Source organism: Ursus arctos, unplaced genomic scaffold (genome assembly GCF_023065955.2).
Source record: "Ursus arctos isolate Adak ecotype North America unplaced genomic scaffold, UrsArc2.0 scaffold_34, whole genome shotgun sequence".
In the NCBI taxonomy this organism is placed as follows: Eukaryota; Metazoa; Chordata; class Mammalia; order Carnivora; family Ursidae; genus Ursus; species Ursus arctos.
The window spans coordinates 23,129,680-23,148,111 of NW_026623030.1; the positions used below are offsets into that span (position 1 = coordinate 23,129,680).

An 18,432-nucleotide genomic window follows, 5' to 3' on the forward strand; every position below is an offset into this window, starting at 1 on the left:
GAAATAGGCGATCCATTTACCTTTGAGGGGTAGCTCTTGCAGTTTGCTGTGAATTCGCTTATTAAATAGTTACCGAACCCCTCCATGTGACTGAGGGAGGAAGAGTCCCTGCCCTCCTGGGGTTCACAGACCAGGGCAGGAGACAGACAGTACTGAGACGCCACAGCAGTCCTTAGTAAGTGGCAGGACAGGGAAATAGAGGAAGGAGGCTCACCCAGCAGGTGGCGGCTAAGGAAGGCCTCCCCGGGGAGGCAGAATCTAGATGTCTGTAAGATCTGGAAGAGCAATAGCGTGCAAAAGGCAAAAGATCTATCAGCCAGTGGGCACAGGTGTGCGGAGTCCTAGAGCAAGAGGGAGTGAGGTTTATTCTAGAACCATGAGGCACTGGGTGTGGCTGGGGTGTGGCAGAAGCAGAGGGGGCCTGGGGAGGAGACCAGGGCCTGGGGAGACCAAGAGAGCTTTGCCTTTGTCCTGAAGGCAGCAGTTGGCAGGGGCCGGGGTGGGAGGCTAAAGGTCCTGGGGGAAGGGGCAGGTGAGAGCAGGGACACAGCCCTGTTGTCACTGCAGAAAGGGGACCCTGGCCCCTGCTGTGTGGAGAAAGGACCAGGAAGGAGGCCAGTGCAGGCATCCAGGCAAGAGGTGCTGGCCGTAGGAGAGGGTAAGAGAGAGAAGAGAAGGGGAAGTGGGAGCAGCCGTGTTTAGGAGGTTAAACTGACAAGCCTTGAGGGAGAGAGAGGAGCCCAAGATGATCTTTGGCTCTTGGCTTGGGTGGCAGGGTGCACGTGATGATGTGCCCTAGGGAAACACGGAAGGAAGAGTGGATATGGGGAGGGATGCGTGGGTGGCTCAGTCGGTTAAGCATCTGCCTTCGGCTTGGGTCATGATCCCAGGCTCCTGAGATCAAGTCCCACACCAGGCTCCTTGCTCAGCAGGGAGCCTGCTTCTCTCTCACACACATAAATAAATAAAATCTTAAAAAAAAAAAGAGTGGATATGGGGAAGAGATAAGAAATTGATTCAGTTTGGGTCCTAGACAAACTAATGACCTGGCAGGATACCAGACATCAGGCTGGAGACTGATTTGCACATGAGACTGATTTGCACATGTTCTCAGTGTTGAGAACACAGGTGTGCTGAGACCACCAAAGTGGGGGAGTTGCCCTGCATGAGCACAGGGTCAGGATTGGGGTCCAGGGGACTTCCAGTGGCGTGGGGGCAGGGACACGGAGGCCCAGGAGGGTGGCTGGAGATGGGAGAGAAATGAAGAGGCGAGATGGTCAAACAGAACCAAGCCAACAGTGAGAGGAAGCAGGACAGTCAGGGTGGGAACCCCATTATGGGCTTTGATACAGAAAGGTGATCCTGGAGAGAGTGGTGTTGGGATGTAATGTGACAGCGAAGGTTAATGCAGGGGACATGGAGATGGGGGCTGTCCAGTCCAAGGGACTCTACTGGTCTCTATTCTTGGGGTTGCAAGTGACAGAAACAACTCCTCAATCTAGTTTGAGCCACAAAGGGACTCTATCAGTTTGTGTGACTGAAGAGTTGGGAGGTTGCAGGGGCAGGCAGCGGGCGGTAAGCAGAGTGAAACGTCCACGGACGGTGATGAAGTCGGAGGAGTGGAAATGAGAGTTTGTGTCGCTGAAGAACAGCGGGCCCTTATGGGGGGGCACCAGGTCAGGCTCCAAAGCTGGTGCTCCGTGTAGCTCCGTGTAGCTCCCTGAGTCAGTCCTTCCACCGCCCAGGCAGGGTGGGAGGAACCCGAGAGCCCAAGGTGGGTGGTGAGGTTGCCGAGGCCCACAACATTTTCATGATCAGCTATATCTTTGACCTTTTCTGAAACTTCTCTGCTCTTGGTATGTCATATTCTTGACTTAAAACCAGAGTTGTTTTCTGCTCTGCTGGGTGCCATAAATATTTTCATCCCAGATTACTGAAAGTTGCTTTTTACTGGTCGCACGGTTTCAGAAAGAAAAATTTCCTCTCCTGTAAAATATAAATGTGGTTTTTGCAAAGCACCCCAAGGCTCCCACCGTGCTGAGAACTAGCACCGGAAGTTTCCATCTGCCAGATAAAGGGTTTTAAGGGGAAAATTATGGCCAGGAGAAGCCAGAGGGCTTCAGGATAGCTGCACACCTGGCCCTTGGTCAACCTGGGAGCCTAGCAGTGGAGGGTCCAGCCTGAGACAAGCTGCTGCCCAGCGTGGGAGACAGGGTACCACTGCCCTCAGCCAACGGATGCTTGATGGGCTCCTGCTCTCGGGTGTCCCATGAGACTCTGGGGACACAGGCCTTGCTTTCATGGAGCTTGCTAGTGTGGAAAGAGGACTAATAAATAAATGGCTACACACACAAATTCTGATTAGAAACTAAAAAAATACAAAGAGAGGTTATAAAATTGAGAAGGGGACTGATTTAGATTTTAGGGGTCAAGGAGGGCCTCTCTGAGGAAGGGCCATGTCAGCTGAGGCTTCAATCATGAGTAAGAGTGAGCCAAGCTCAGAGTTGGAAGAAGAGTAGTCCAGGTGGAGGGAAGAGCTTGTGTGAATACTGGGCCTGGGGAGAATGCAGAGCTTGGAGGGACAGAAGAGCAAGCAGTGTGGCTGGAGTGTGGTGAGCAGGTCATGGGGAAGGAGATAAGGCCAAATCCCACAGGGCCATGTACATCATAGGAAGGATCTTGGATTCTTTTTTTTAAAGATTTTATTTATTTAAGAGAGAGAGAGAGAACCAGCAGTGGGGAGGGGCAGAGGCAGAAGGAGAAGCAGACTCCCCGCTGAGCAAGGAACCTGATGCAGGGCTCGATCCCAGGACCCTGGGATCATGACCCGAGCCAAAGTCAGACACTTAACCAACCGACTGAGCCACCAGGATCTTGGATTTTTATCCAAAAATCAGGGGGCCGTGATATGATCAGGTGCTGAGATCAGGGGTGAGGGTTTATTAGGCCTGCTTGGGCTACTGGTTGGAGAATGCACTGGAAGAACTGGGTCCAGGGAGAGAAGTCCACAAGAAGGCTGTTGCAGTCTTTTTTTTTTTTTTAATAAAGATTTTATTTATTTACTTGGGAGAGAGAGAGCACACAAAGAGGGGGAGCGGGAGAGGGTGAAGCAGTCTCCCCACTGAGCAGGAAGCCCGGTGTGGGGCTCGACCCCAGGACCCTGGGATTGTGACCTGAGCCAAAGGCAGCCACTTAACTAACCGAGCCACCCAGGTGCCCCAAGGCTATTGCAGGCTTTGGGGTGATAGGATGAAGGCTTGGACTGGGGTGGTAGAAGAGGAAGAATGAATAACATATATGGGGAGAGGAAAGCCAGACAGGCTCCAGGATCATGGATGTGGAAAGAACCAGAAGGTTCACTCTCAGGAGGTTATGCAGTGGTCATAAGGTCTCCTTGGACCTCTTAGTATCTGAGGGAGCCTCGAATTGGGACCATACAGAAAGCCAGACAGAGGAGGCCGTCTGGAATCCAAACCATGGGATTCCTGGATGGAGCCTTTGAAGCACCACCCTCTCTGCACTCATCACCCCCAACCTCACCCAGCAGTCTTTGGAGCAGGGACTTCCCCAGGGCACTTAGCAAGAACACGTTGGGGTTCTGGGAGGCTTCTGAAAGAGCTGATGTCCCTTGTCCAAATTGGGAGCTTGGAAATGTACAAGGCATCATAGACGAAAGGACAGTGGACTGAGGGCAAAAGAGCTTGAGTTCTCTACTCCTAAGTGCACTGAGACCTTGAGCAAGCCCTGGCTGCCCATGTCTGAAGTGCTCCCATCTCTGAAAGAGTGGGGAGATCAGACCAGGTAATCTCTTTGGACTCTAACCTTTCCTGAGCTCACGAAACCTATTATGGAAAAAAAAAACCTGAGTATGCATCAAAGGTGTATTGTTGGAGAGAGATCATTTTGTTTTACTTTGAAAAGTGTAAAAATATAAAAGAATACAAATACTGGGGCGCCTGGGTGGCTCTGTCAGTTGAGCATCTGCCTTTGGCTCGGGTCATGATCTCGGGGTCCTGGGATTGAGCCCCATGTTGGGCTCCTTGCTCAGCAGCGAGTCTGCTTCTCCCTCCCTTTTCTCTCCCTCTGCCCCTACCTTCTTGTGCTCTCTCTCTCTAAAATAAATAGAATCTTTAAAAAAAGAATATAAATATTATCAACTACTTATATAATCATCATCCTAAATTGACAGCTATTAACATTTTGTCCTATTTTCCTCAAATTTTTTCAGATAGCATTCAAGTGCTTTTTGGCTCCTTCTGCTTTTAGCCCTTGCCCCTCCCTAAGGGCAACCAGCATCATGAATTTGGTGTCTCCTTCCAGTACATTCTTCTCTACGTTTGTCCTCCCTGGTGTTCATTGAGCTTCTTGGATCTACATGCTTACATTTTTCCATCAAATTTTGAAATTTTTTCAGCCTGTTATTTCTCCAAATTTTTTCCTGTCCCAATTTCTCTTCTATCTTTTGATGTACCCTAGGTACACGTATATTAGATTGTTTGCTATTGTCCCTAAGGCTCTGGGTTTTTTCCCCTGCCTTTTTTCTCACCAGGTTTCAACTTGGTATTTTCTATTGCTCTATCTTTAAGTTCACTGTTTTTTGTTTTTTTGTTTTTTTTTTTTTTTTAGATTTTATTTATTTATTTGACAGAGAGAGAGGGAACACAGGCAGGGGGAGTGGGAGAGGAAGAAACAGGCTCCCAGCGGAGGAGCCTGATGTGGGACTTGATCCCAGGACCCTGGGATCACGCCCTGAGCCGAAGGCAGACACTTAACGACTGAGCTACCCAGGCGCCCCTAAGTTCACTGATTTTTTGTCCTACTGTATCTAATCAGCTTTGAGCCCATTTGGATTTTTTTTTTTACAGTTTCTGTTTCTATATCAAGATTCTCTATTTGTTCCCTCATTAAGCTCATATTTTCTTTGAAATACTTGAACGTATTTATAATACCTATTTACAAGTCTTTGTTGGCCAATTCTATTATCTCTGTCCATTTTGGTAAGCTAGTGTTTCTATAGGTTATAGGCCATGTTTTTCTGCTTTATCTGTCTAGTAATTTTTTATTGTATGCTGTGCATTTCTAAATGCTATGACTGTTGAGTGATTTTGTTGTCCTCCCTAGTGGAATATGAGTTTTGTTCCAACAGGCAATGAATTCACCTGGGGATCTGCTTGATCTTTTCAAGGTTTCTTTTTACGTGTATTTGGGACAGGTGTAAGGTAGTTCCTACTATAGGGCTAGGTTATGCCTACTAATAAGGTATGACTTTTCCGGAATTTCTACTGAATGCTCAGGGTATTCAACAAGATATCTCTACTCTGGATGTTTGGAACTCACACATCTCCCAACCCAGCCTTGTGTCGTCTCTGGCAGTGTCTCAGCTGTTCAGAGTTCAGCCAAAGTTGGATTTTTGGAGCTCCTTCTCTGTAGAGCTTCCTTTCTCCGGTACTTTGCCTCGCAAATTCTTGAGAGAGGGAGGGAGGCTCAGTAGCCTTGCTGCCATAGTCCAGAAAGTACCTCTAGGTAGAAAGCCAGGGTCAGTGTGGGGGCTCACCTCATCTGTTCCTCTTCTCTCAGGGACCACAGTAAATTTCATCCATTTTATCCAGTTTTATAGTTTTTTACGGCAAGAGGCCTAATCTGCTACCAGTTACTCTATCATGACCAGAAGCAGAAATCCCCTTCTTTTGTATGTTTACATTTCCATTTTACACATTCCCAGAACCACATATAGTAATATTCTGCATGTATTTTTAAATTTTTACTTACATGGTATTATATTCATAGTCTTCTATATCTTCCTTTTAAACTCAACATATATATTTTTTTGAGAGAGAGAGAGAGGGTGGGATAGGGGCAGAGGGAGAGAGAGAGAATATTAAGCAGGCTCCACGCCCTGCAAAGACCCCGAGGTGGGGCTCAGTCTCACAACCCTAAGATCACGACCTGAGCCAAAATCAAGAGTCGGACGCTCAACCGACTGAACCACCCAGGTGCCCCCCAATATATTTGTAAAGACCTATCCACATTTATGTATTCATTCAGTCACTTAAATATTTGGGTGTTTTTGAGTGTGTATGAAGTGCAAGACACTGGTAGGCCATTTGCACAAGATGGAGAAAGTTCCACTCTCATGGACCTTAGAGTCTGGGTGGGGGGAGTGTAGGCAGATAATAAACAGATAAACAATTCATATATAATGTCACCAATAAGTGCAATAAAGAAAAATGAGGGGCCCCCGGCTGGCTCAGTCAGTAGGGTATGAGCCTCTTAATCTCAGGGTTGTGAGTTCGAGCCTCATATTGGGTGTAGAGAGTACTTACAATCTTAGAAAAGAAAAGAAAAATGAAGCAGGGTAAGTGGATGCAGTGTGACTGGGGAAGGGTGACTAGACCAGGTCTCAGCAGAGGCAATGTTTGAGCAGAAGGCTGACCCAAGTGAAGGTGTGAACCATGCAGATGTCTGAGGGAAGACATTTCCAGGAAGAAGACCTGAGTGTGCTGGAAAGAAAAAAAAAAAAAAACCACATGTGAAAGTTTTAAGGAAGGGCATGACGTGATCTTATTTATATTTGAGAAAGTTCTTTCGAGTTGCTGGATGGAGAACAGATACTGGGAGGAGGTGGGAGGCTGCTCTTGTAATCTAGCCAAGAGATAGCGAGAAATAATGGGGAGAAGTGGTCTTACTTGGAAAGTAATTTACGGGCAGGGCCAACAAAATTTACTGTTAGGTCAGTATTGAATGAGGAGAAAGACATTTAAAGAATGATGCCAAAGTTATTGGCCCAAGGAACTAGACAAACGAAATGCCCTAAACTGAGATAGAGATATTTTGGGTGGCAAATGAATAATTCTGCTTTGAACATGCTAGGTATTAGATAACCTTTAGATAACTAAGGTGAGATTGGGATTGGACATAGTGTTTCTGTATAATCCATGTACAGATGGCTTTTAAAGCTATGTTGCTGAATGAGAACCCCTAGGAACTGAGTATGGAGAAGAGACACCTGAGCCCTGGGCATGTCAATACTTAAATGTAAGGTCTTCCTCTTATGGAATACAGGGAAAGAGACTGGTAAGAAGTAACCATCGAGGTGGGAGGAAAACCAGGAGAGTATGGAATCCCAGAAGCCAGTGAGGGCAGGAGTGACCTACTGTATTCAGTGCTGCCACGTGGGTACTTGGGGTGTCATCAGTGACATATAGTAATGCAGTTCATTCATTTTAACTGCTGTAGAGCATTCCGTCATATGAAGAGAGAAGGCTTATTCCTCTATCTCCCACCACTTAGGTGAACATTTGCAGTGCTCATTCTTTTTTTCTTTTTTTAAGATTTTATTTATTTATTTGGCAAAGAGATAGCACAAGCAGGCAGAGGGAGAGGGAGAAGCAGGCTCTCCACTGAGCAGGGAGCCTGATGCGGGGCTTGATCCCAGGATCCTGGGATCATGACGTGAGCCAAAGGCAGCCGCTTAACTGACTGAGCCACCCAGGCGCCCCTGCAGTGATCATTCTTGAACAAACCACTGATTTGAGCACATGTGGGGGTGTTTCTCTTTGGAGCCTTTCTAGGGATGGAATCACTAGATTATTAAGAAAGATATACACAACTTCTACTTGACAAAACAGTGCCAGATTGTTTCCCAAAATGGTGGTGCCAGTGTCAATTCCTATGTTCAGTGTTCAAGAGTCCCCGTTGCTTCACATCTTTGCCAACATTTGCTATTGCAGACTTTAGAATTCTTGCCATTCACATTTTCCTGAGCCCTAGTGAGGTTGTGTCTCTGCCATTTGGGTTTCCTTTTAGGTGACCTACTTATTAATATCCATTGCCCAGTCTTCAATGGCGTTGTCTTCTTTTTTTTAATTTGTATGATTTCTTTATGTATTCTGGACACTAAACTAAACAATGTCTATTAAGTACATTGCAAGTATGTCTGTGTCACACCCAGTCTGTGGTGTATCTTTCTAGGGTTGTGTGGGGTGTGTGTGTGTGTGTGTGTGTGTGTGTGTGTGAGAGAGAGAGAGAGAGAGAGAGAGAGAGAGAAATATAAAAGCTTTTAGTTTTGATGAATCAAGTCTATCCATTTGTTTTGTGTTTTATTTAAGCAAACTTTCCCTATTTGAAGGGCATGAAGATACTTATGTTTTATTTTAATTTAAAATTTTTTTAATTTATAAATGTTAAGGTTAATGCATCTGAAATTTATTCTGTGTAGAGTGTGAGGTAGGGATCTTTTATGGTTTTTGTTTGTTTCCTTTCGTGAAAGCCAGGCGTCCTGATCTCTCCAGCCTTTTCCCATTGATCTGTACTGCCACCACCATCACATCCAGTTCCCTACTGGGGTATGGGTCTGGTTGGGCTCATTTTTCCGGTTCCACTGATCATATTGCCCATTCTTGGACCCATACCCCAAAGTTTTCACTATTGAACTTTATAGGAAATTTAATATCTGGTAGGGTCAGTTGGGCAAAGGGAGGATTATTTGCTTTTTGCTTTGAAGTCCTTGTCTGTAAACAACTGCCCATCATGTACTTAAAATAACACTGGCTGAACCTAGGAAAATCTATTTGCCACTCACATTTCAAGAGCTGATCTGTGGCACGAAGGGGGTGACCCTCACTTTTCTGTGAAACTGTGGGTACTTTTACTTTTGGCTTTCCACACCCCTGCCCTGCCAACTCTCACCTCCGGTTTTTCAGGTTGTGATGTCTCTGAACCATGGGGCCACTCTTCCGGTATTTACACGTGGTGGGTATTTTGTGACTGGGCTGTGGTACCAATTTCATTGGTTATTGCCAACCAGACCATAGTGACAGGCCTGATGGGTTCTGGGGTTTCCTGTTGCCTCGCCGGCACTGAGACCCTGGATTCCAAAAATAAAAGCACAAGAAACCACCGTGACCTCACGGTTTTGCTTGCATGGTGCTCTGAGGGCCAGGACTGTTTTCACCCCTGCGGCCTGGCCCAGCCTGGGCCCTGCTCCCCGCCAGAGCAACGTGAGGTCCGAGTGGTCTGGACGGGCTCCAGGGGCCTCCCTGCCTGAGCACGGGCTCTCTCTCCCCTCCCTTCAGGCCAGCTCCCGCAGGGCCAAAGTGGCTCCAGCCAAGAGGATGAGCAAGTTCTTGAAGCACTTCACTGTCGTTGGGGACGATTACCATGCCTGGAACATCAACTACAAGAAATGGGAGAATGAGGAGGACGACGAGGAGGAGGAGCAGACACCACAAGCACCTGCCTCTGGCGAGGAGGGCAGAGGCCCCGACCCAGTGGCGGACCCTGTCCCCGTGCCCCGGCCCCCCCTTGACTTCAGGGCCACATTGAGGAAGCTCTTCAGCTCCCACAGGTTTCAGGTAGGTGGGCAGAGGCCCAGGATGCCTGGGGTGGGGCAGCGCCGTCACCAAGAGTCACGAGGCCGGGGTGGGGGCCTATCTCTGCCAACGCCCTGTTTGTTCGATGTCTGTCTACTGATACTAACCCTGTGTCAGGTGCCCTGTACAGCGCTGGGCACAACCTATGCTGTCAGGGATAAAATACGTCAGTCCGAAGTCAGTGCAAGGTCTGTCACCTGACGAGTGAATAAACCACGTGTATGTAGGCTGTCCATACTCGGCCATGAAGGGGAATGAAGCAGTGACACCTGCTATGAGTGGATGAACGTTGACAAGGTGACGCTCAGTGAGAGAAGCCAGACATGAAAGACCACATGTTGTCTGAGTCCATTTATGCGAAATGTGCACTGTAGGCAAGTCCATAGACACAGACAGCAGACTGGTGGTTCCAAGCTGGAGGGAGGGCAGAATGGCAGGGGACTGCTTAATGGATACAGGTTTCCATGTGGGGTCATCAGGACGTTCCAGAACTATGTAGTGGTGATGCTTGCACCACCTTGTGAAGGTGCTTGATGCCCCTGAACCACATGCCAACTTCAAAATGGTTCACATTTTGTTATGGTAGATTTTACGTTCTGTGGATTTTACTATCCCTACACAATAAGTAAACGGAAGGGTAGACACTGGAGGCAGAGAAAACGTTCCTGCATTCATTCAGCAAACACTGAGTGCCTGTCCTGAGCTGAACAAGGCCAAGAGGGTCCTGTGTCTCCCAGACTTATCACCATGGGGGCTTCAGTCTCTCACTCTGTGGAGCGATCCTTCTCTGGTAGCCCACCACTGACCTCTGGGTGCGCTTGGGGGAGAACATGAGAGGGACACGCGGACTTCAAAGAACAGTGAAGGGTTCAGTGCCTGTCTGCATCTTCTGACTTGGAAGGACAAATGCAGGTTGAGTCTGGAGGGCCCTGTCTCAGCCCCTAGCCCTGAAGTGTGCAGGCAGGTGTCTGGAAACCTGTTTTGAGGAGAATGCAGGAGGCCCAGGACATTAGGGGAGCATGCAGCCCCTCGTCAGCCCAGGTCCCATAATGGAGCCATTCTGGGGACCCTGTGGCAAGTGTCCTCCTAAACTGAAATAAACCAGTGCCTCCCTAGAGCTGACTTCCCTTCTGGAAGCAGAAACAGCCCTTGCCTCTCCCATCACTGACTTTGTTCCAGGGTAAGATAGAAAAAAAAATTATTTTGGTCTTTTTCTCGCTTTCGTGTAGCTTAGAGAAATGAAACAGGCCAAACAGCCCAGCAGGCCTCGCAGCTCCGTGCGTTTCTCTGCGGCTGTGACAGGAAAGGAAACGTGGTATTAAGTTGTTGGGGTTGAAATCCCAAACCCTCAATTTCAGAAGCAGAAGGAGGGAGCCAGTTTCCCTCCAGCTGCAAGGGGAACCCTGGGCCTCCCTGCTCCGGGAGGCCCTTCACCTCCCAACTGGGCCACAGGGCTGCCCGCTGAGCCCAGACCTCTAAGGACACTCCTACTGAGAAGCAGCAGCCTGACCCTTGAAACGTAAGCAGAGATGCTTAGTCATTCACTGGACAGTCACTTCTTGAGCAGTGACTTCTGTGTGCGGGGGACAGAGCAGCAAGTGTGGCAGGTACCCCCCATCCTTACTCTCAGAGGACCGATGGTCTGTGGAGAGGCAGGCACTCCAGGAACCATCACCCTGACTGATGCTGGTTGCAAGTGAAGAGAAGCCCTCTGTAGGGAGACAGAAGGGGGCTCTGACAGATCCTGGGGGTAGGAAGACACCTGACCCTAGGATTGGGTGTCAGAGGACGTGTGGTGGCAGAGGCAACATTTCATCTGACACCTGAAGGTTGGGCAGGGGTGAGCTCTGTGAATGGGGAGGGGAGGAACCTTCCAGAGAGAGAGACTGTGTTTGCAAAGGGCCCAAGATAGGAAAGGATCTGCCGCATTCCTGGAATTGAGAAGGGTCCATATGGCTTACGTGCAGCAAGTAGAGGGATAACTTGGCGAGAGAGGAGGTGCTAGAAGGTCATTTGTGGGCAGTGGGCGGCCACAGAAAATCTAAATGTATGGGTGGGAGGTAGTGACACGACGAGATTTGTAGAGGGGCTTAGGGAGACCAGCATGGAGTGGGGATACCAGTTCAGGGGTTTGATCTCAGTCAGTAGAATCAGCATGTAAGAGGATTCTGGAATCCCTTTCTCGGATGTATTATCTACCTGTTCCCATGGTTTGAAGCAGTCTAGATGACCTGATACATAGTTAATTGCCATCACTTCTCCCACAGGATGATACAAGCCAGGGAGAGAACACAGGAGGTGTTGGGCCTCTGTGGAATCCATGCGTGGACAGGGGAGCTGAGCCAGGGGAGGATAGTCATGAAGGTCAAGGAGCTTCGCTTCATTACCTGCTCACTGTGGCGGGGCTCTGTACTAAGCACCCTTCATGCGTTACCTCATGTCATGCTCCCACTGTCAATCTAGGGTGGAAAATGTGGTCAACCCCATTTTCTCCAAGAGGACGCTGAAGCTTAGAGTTAACACCGGAGGCTCATCGGTCTTGAGAGACGTGCCCAGGGTCGAGGCTAATGTGGGGCTGGCCCAGGGCTGGCGGCCCCGTAGCCGGCGCTCACACCACTGCATCCTCCTGCTGGGCCTGGCCCTGTTTGCCCCGTCTGGATGTGGAATTAACCAGCTTCCCTCAATTCTCGGCATTTCTCTTTGTGACATGACTCCCCGCAGAAATAGCACTGCCTTGGGAAGTGGCAAATTCAGGGTCTGGGGATTAGTTAACAGAGGCCAGGAGTGGGACCCAGGCATTGTAGTTTTGTGACCTTGGGTTGGTCTGTCTTGGTCTTAATTGAGGAGGAATTCACGTGAAGTTGATCATTGTCAAGTGAGTAATTCAGTGGCACTTATGTAGCATTTTCACATGCTGAGCAACCACCACCGTCTCGTTCGAAACTGCTTCCGTCACCCCAAAAGGAGCTCCGGTACCCATCACACAATAGGTCCCCAGCCCCTGATAACCGCTGATCCGCTGTGTGTGTGGATTCGCCTGCTCCAGACTCTTCATACAAGTGGAATCAGGCGACGGGCGGTCTCTCCGCGTGTGGCTGCTCTTCGCAGCATCGTGGCTTCTCCGGGCGTTCCCGTGTGGCGTGTGTCAGGGCTTCATAGTCACTCTGTTTCTAATGTCTCTGTGCCTTGGTTTTAGACCAGATGAGCTCTCATGTCCCCTTAGCTCTAAAATAAAACCAAGGATGAAGAAAGCAAAAGGAAAAATCACCCGCCAGAGGCTTGAATCTCTATTGAGCTACTGAACTCGGATATGTGTGAAAAGTTCATTACAAAGCACTTTGCCGTGCAATCTTCACAGTAAACCAAGTCTTCAAACGCTTTAATTACTGAAGTATTAGCTACGGCCTGAAACGGTCAGAAGGTTTACTAGTCCATTTTTACCCAGGCCTGCTCAGTTTCAGCCTCAAAGTGCTGGCACTGCGAGAAAATGGCACATGGACTTGCAGAATCTCCCTGAGCGTGTCAGACGTAGGAAGCAGGGCCTGAGCGAGGCAGTGGGGGGTCCAGAATTCCCAAGGGAAGACAGGGGTCACACAGTGTCTGTTGGGGTTCCTCCCATTGCTGCCGTTTCCACCACCGAACACCATCACCCCCACCCTGCCATTGGAGCCCCACCAGCGTCTCCACCACCTCTGTCACCGTGGGCCCCCCATCGTCGGCGGGAGCCCACACGCCTGGCACCCTGGTCCCCACCGTCCTCCTCCACCAGCAGGTCACAGAGCCGCCGAGATGGTCTTTCTCACACGTCTCCTCAGTCCCCAGGAAACCTTGGACTCCATCTGCCCGTCACCCCGACGAGCCTGCCTGAGCTGGGCCGCTATTGACGGCCCCAGCCAGAAGCTACGCTATGCGTACGGTGGACATCACTTAATCCGGTTGCCTCAAGGAAGGCAGTCCCTGGAGGGACTTCCGTGACTCAGATCTCTGAGGCGGATCTTTTTAATTATCTATTGAGCATCTGTTCTGGGTATACCCTGGCAAGAAAGTCTCCAGAAATAGAAAAATTAAAATTTCAGAAAAAATTTTTTTTGCCATCTAGGAATTAGCAGTTTGGCTTGAGAGATGCTGAGAAACAGCGAATGAACACAGACCAGTGGTGACTGTCACTCAGTGAGCCAGGCAGAGCAGCTCTAGCAGAACAGGCACTGCCTGGGGGTCTGACAGTTCTGGAAGGTGTGTGGCTGTGGGCAGTGGCCTCCCATCCTTGGCATCTTCACCCAGTGGTTTCCCCTAGATGTTTCTGGCCCTTAAAGATGGAAGGAGGGTCAATTTTCAGGTCTCATGGTTTCTCGATCCTTCCCTTGGTCTGCAGGTTATCATCATTTGCTTGGTCATTCTGGATGCCCTCCTGGTGCTTGCCGAGCTCATTCTGGACCTGAAGATCATCGAGCTTGACAAGAACGACTATGCCGCCATGGTAGGGTGCCGGCAGCCCTTTAATACCCTTCATTTCTGTCCTTCCTGAGGTGGGCAGAGGGGGGCAGATGGCACCCTCCTGGGAGTAGCAAGTCCTTAACAGACTAAGTTGACTGGGTGCTTTTAACCAAAGAGCAGGGGAAATGTCTTCTTTCCAAATTATAGACAGGCATTTACTATAAGCAGGAAACCTCATTTCACTTGATGGCTTGAATTTCGAATAGTGCTAGACCGCTGAGCTGAGGCATGTCACTGCTTCTAGAGGAAGGATCTGACCAAGAGAGTGATACTGTCCCATCTATAGTAGCAGACGAGCTATGTCTTGGCCTGTCAACATTCTGACATGGTCCCTATGTTTGTTCCCCAATTCCCAGCTGCTGCCTGAGCCCATCCCAGACATTTGTCTAGCCTTCCCAAGGCAGCTGCTAGCTTTTCTTCTGTGGCCAGTCCAGGTCCTTCCACAGATGGATGAGTATTTTTCCTCTCCCTCTACTTTTAACACGATCAGTGACATACCTGCTGTACCGTCTAAGATACTTTTTTTATTAGAGCTTGCGCATGTGCGTGTGCACAAGAAGGGGGAGGGGCAGAGGGAGAAGCAGACTCCCCACTGAGCAGGGAGCCCCATGCGGGGCTTGATCCCAGGACCCTGAGATCATGACCTGAGCCGAAGGCAGATGCTTAACTGACTGAGCCACCCAGGCGCCCGTCACTGTCTTGTGCTTTTTTCCTCAACTTTTTACTATGAAAAATGGCAAATATACTTTTGCTACATTTGCTTTATCTCAATATATATCCATGAACACATCCATGTATTTTCGACCATTTGAAAGTAAGTTAGACATCAGGACACAAATACTTCACTATGCCTAAGAATGAGATCTTTTTCCTACAAAACTGTAATCACGTTATCACACCTAAAAAATTGTAATTCCATAATAACCAGTTTATATTCAAATTTCCTCATTTGTCCCAAGAATATCTGTTATAATGCCCTCCCTTTTATTTCCCCCAAACTAGGATCCAGACTTCTAATATGATACTTGGTTATAGCTCCTCAGGCTCTTCTGATCTGGAAGAGTTCTCCCGCCCACTCCCAAGTCCAGCCAGTCATCTTGTAGGATGTCCCATGTTCTGGATTTGTCTGTTTCCCCAGAGGTCATTCAACTTGTTCTCTTATTCCCTGCACACCAGAGGTTAGGTCCAGAGGCTCAATTAGCGAGAGTGCTTGGCTGGTGGGCTGTTTTCTTTATAGCATGGCACATCGCTATCAGGGATACTCACTGGGATCACTACAGGTAGTAAATGCCGAGCTGTTCCACTGTCCAGGGGCAGTTATAAATAATCTGCACAGTGACACTGTGCAAAGACTACCATGCAAAGATCCTCTTCCCCACTTAGCACCCACCTGATGGCCACTGCCCGAGTCGGTGAATACACTGGGGGATGCAAACTGAGATTTCTATCATTCATTTTACATCTGGTAGGTGGTTTTTTTGTTGGTTTTTATAGAGAGAGAAAGAGAAGAGCTTTCCTTTTTTCCCCAAATGTGGATGTATCACTAAGGACTCATGGATTTTTTTTTTTTTAATTCAGTGTATTACAATCAGTCATTCTGTTCAGGGTCCAAATTGTCCTACTAAATTTGGTCACCATCTCTTCAGGCTGACTGCTATATGCTTTTAACACGACTCCACAGTCTTTGAGCATTTCCTTGCTTTCTGGCCCAAGATAATGTCCCAGCTCACTTTGTACTTTCCCTGTCCTAGGATGGCAGTGGTTACTTTAATGAAAACTGGTATTTACAAATCAAGATCTGGCAACCCTCTTCAATTACCATCTACCTTGGTGACCATTTTTAGTCAATACATAGGAGCCAGCCCTGGTCTTTAACAATTGCACAGTGCTCCGTATGGAGGTACCGTGATGCATTTGACAAGTGCCCTCCACTAGATATTTCTATTCTACAACGTAGAAAATCTCTTGTCTGCAAATGATGCTGCAGCAAATATCCCTGCAACATGCCTGTGTGCACGTGTGAGCATAGCCGTGGGATAAAATCCTAGCGTTGGGATTACTGGGCCAAAGGGCATGGGGGAGATTTTCAATCCTGCCATTGCCCAACTGCCCTTCAGAGGGCAGAGCAGAGCCCTCCTCTGTGGTGTCCCCGGCCGTAGCCCTGCCGGCGGAGTTTGGGAGGGGTCAAATGAACGCATTCACTCTCCGGCGCCCAGGCAGGTGCACTCCAGGCCAGCTCGTGTGTGTCCCCTGCCCCAGCCTGTGGCCAGCCCTGGATCTGTTCTCACTGCGCCTTCTCTGTCCTCTCCAGGTGTTCCACTACATGAGCTTTGCCATCTTGACCTTTTTTATGATGGAGATTTTTTTTAAATTATTTGTCTTCCGCATGGAGTTCTTTCACCACAAGTTTGAAATCCTGGACGCCATTGTGGTGGTGGTATCCTTCATCCTTGACTTTGTCCTCCTGTTCCGAAAGCACCAGTTTGAGGCTCTCGGCCTGCTGATTCTGCTCCGGCTGTGGCGGGTGGCCCGGATCATCAACGGTATGTCCCCGGTACTCCCAGGCTGCAGGGGGATAGCTGGGGGCCACAGCCTGGGAGTGGACGCAGAGGTCGTGGTTCCTCCTCCTCCTAGCTAGTGTTTTGTAGAGAAAAATGTAGTGGTCTGATTTGGTGTCCCACCAATGCCTCTGTGGCTACAGATTGACACCAAGTTACATATGTTCTAAGAGGAACCACCTTTCTCCGTTAGGCCTTATTTTCATGATTATTAGAAGGTATTTATAGAAAGGGTCAGACTAATCTTTAAGTCCCTCCAGCTGGGTTCCCAGAGCTCCTTTGTTTTTAATTTGGTGTTTCCTGAAGAATGTTCTACCCTGGGAGGGGCACCATCCAGAAGGGGTGTGAGTAAGCTGAGAAATGTTCTACACTAGATTCTGCCCCTTCAAGGAAGTCACAGCACTTGTTGGCATGAGGCGGACTGAGAACTCGGGAGTTCCCCAAATTGACCAAGTGGACACTTTTGGGGAAATAACACCCGTTAACATGTCGTAGACTTTGGCTCTAGAGAACACACTTGGGGAAATAATGTCTACCGTACTTGAGGTAAAGATCCTATTCCTCACACACACCCTAGTGATGCAGGGAGGCTCCGTTTCTGAGAAGCCATGTTTCTGCTGTTAACTGTTCGGCTGTCAGTGAACTCTAGTCACTGGATCTGTGAACCCACCACATCAGAATCACCTCCAGTGCTTCTGGAAGTCTGAGGTAGACCCTCACAGGGTGTCTGTTTTTGAAGCACTACCAGGTGATTTGGGTGTCTAGCCAGGTTTGGGAATCCCTAGACGAGGGCCCAGCACGAGGCTCTCAGTCACTGCCAGGGGAGTGAGTGACGCAGGCCTGTCCTCTGACATGGAGCTCCTTCGCTCGGCAGCACAGTGAGTCCTATCCCAGCCTCCCCTGCTGGCAGGTAAAGTGTCACGTGTCTGATGCAGGGCTGTGTGAGGGGGTTCTGCCTGTGGGCACTGTGGGCTCCCCCTGGCTTTAGGAGCCAGTTTAGATCTACTGATGAAAGCCCATTAAAAATATTCATTTGGGCTCTGTCAAAGGAAATAAGGAAGCTTTTCACTTACTATTGAATATGCTAATTGATTATTCATCGAACAGGAAAATACTCTGCAAAGGTTATGTACCACGGAGGTAGATGAACCATTCCATTGAATGACTCATGAACATGGTTACTGCCGTTTACTCTCGTATCACACCATGGTGAGATTTGCTTTTGCAGATAAAACCAAATGCCTGAGATTTGTTCATTTTCTTTGTCTGAATGGTAGCAGGCCACAGGACTGCCTAATGCCCACTGCTGCGCTGCTATCGATTTAGTGGCCGGACATGAGAAGTCTGAAAAAGCAACACACGCTTCAACTGGACTGACAGCCAAGAATGCCGGGGACAAGGGGCCAGTGCTCCTGGGCCTCGCGGCCACCAAGTCCAGACATGGTCACTCTTGGAAGGCACAGAGCATCCCCAGTTGCTGCACAGTCTTTTGAGGCCATGTCCCCGCTGTGGTGTAGACATTTGGGAACCATCAGATGAGGCTGATGACCCCTCTGTCGGCCAAGACTTAGTTGATCGCCTGTCAGCTGAACTGGCCGTAGGTGTGGGAGGCAGAAAACTGGGAAACTGACAATCCCAAGGCTAAGTGTAAGCATTTCCAGTCTCGCACTTTTGTGTCTTTTATGTACAGTGCACCGTGGTGAACAAGCTCTGTATGGAGGAGCGATAACACTCATCTGGTCACGTGACTATAAAGGATTTCTTAGCCCACACGAGCTGAAGGGAAATAGTTCACAACTGGTTAGTCAGTAGCTCAGAAATTTAAAAAAAAAAAAAAAAAAAAATCTGACCTTCCTGGTTCCAATGCCTTTAAGCGATGGACTGTTTTGTCTGCCACCATTCTTTTTTTTGTCTGCCACCAACTGTTTACACTTAGAAGGAATACAGAGTTTTTCTTCCAAGGGGTTAAATAGCAACCTGTATCACTAAGACCCTCAATTATTTTACAG

At 48.7% G+C, this 18,432-nt stretch overlaps 1 protein-coding gene across 14 annotated transcripts in view; it reads left to right on the forward strand.

Annotated features, from left to right (window-relative positions):
* Nucleotides 1–18,432, forward strand: part of HVCN1 (hydrogen voltage gated channel 1) — a 34,803-nt gene that overhangs the window by 14,180 nt on the left and 2,191 nt on the right. For 10 of the 14 annotated variants that reach the window (XM_048221345.2, XM_048221344.2, XM_057305722.1 and 7 more), the window contains 3 exons: nt 9,075–9,353; nt 13,744–13,848; nt 16,177–16,408. In XM_048221345.2, coding sequence (XP_048077302.1) covers nt 9,075–9,353; nt 13,744–13,848; nt 16,177–16,408 — 616 coding nt within the window. Of the gene's footprint in view, nt 1–8,702; nt 8,752–9,074; nt 9,354–13,743; nt 13,849–16,176; nt 16,409–18,432 lie in introns of all 14 variants that reach the window. The other 4 variants (XM_057305715.1, XM_057305721.1, XM_057305716.1 and 1 more) reach the window with 1 other exon arrangement.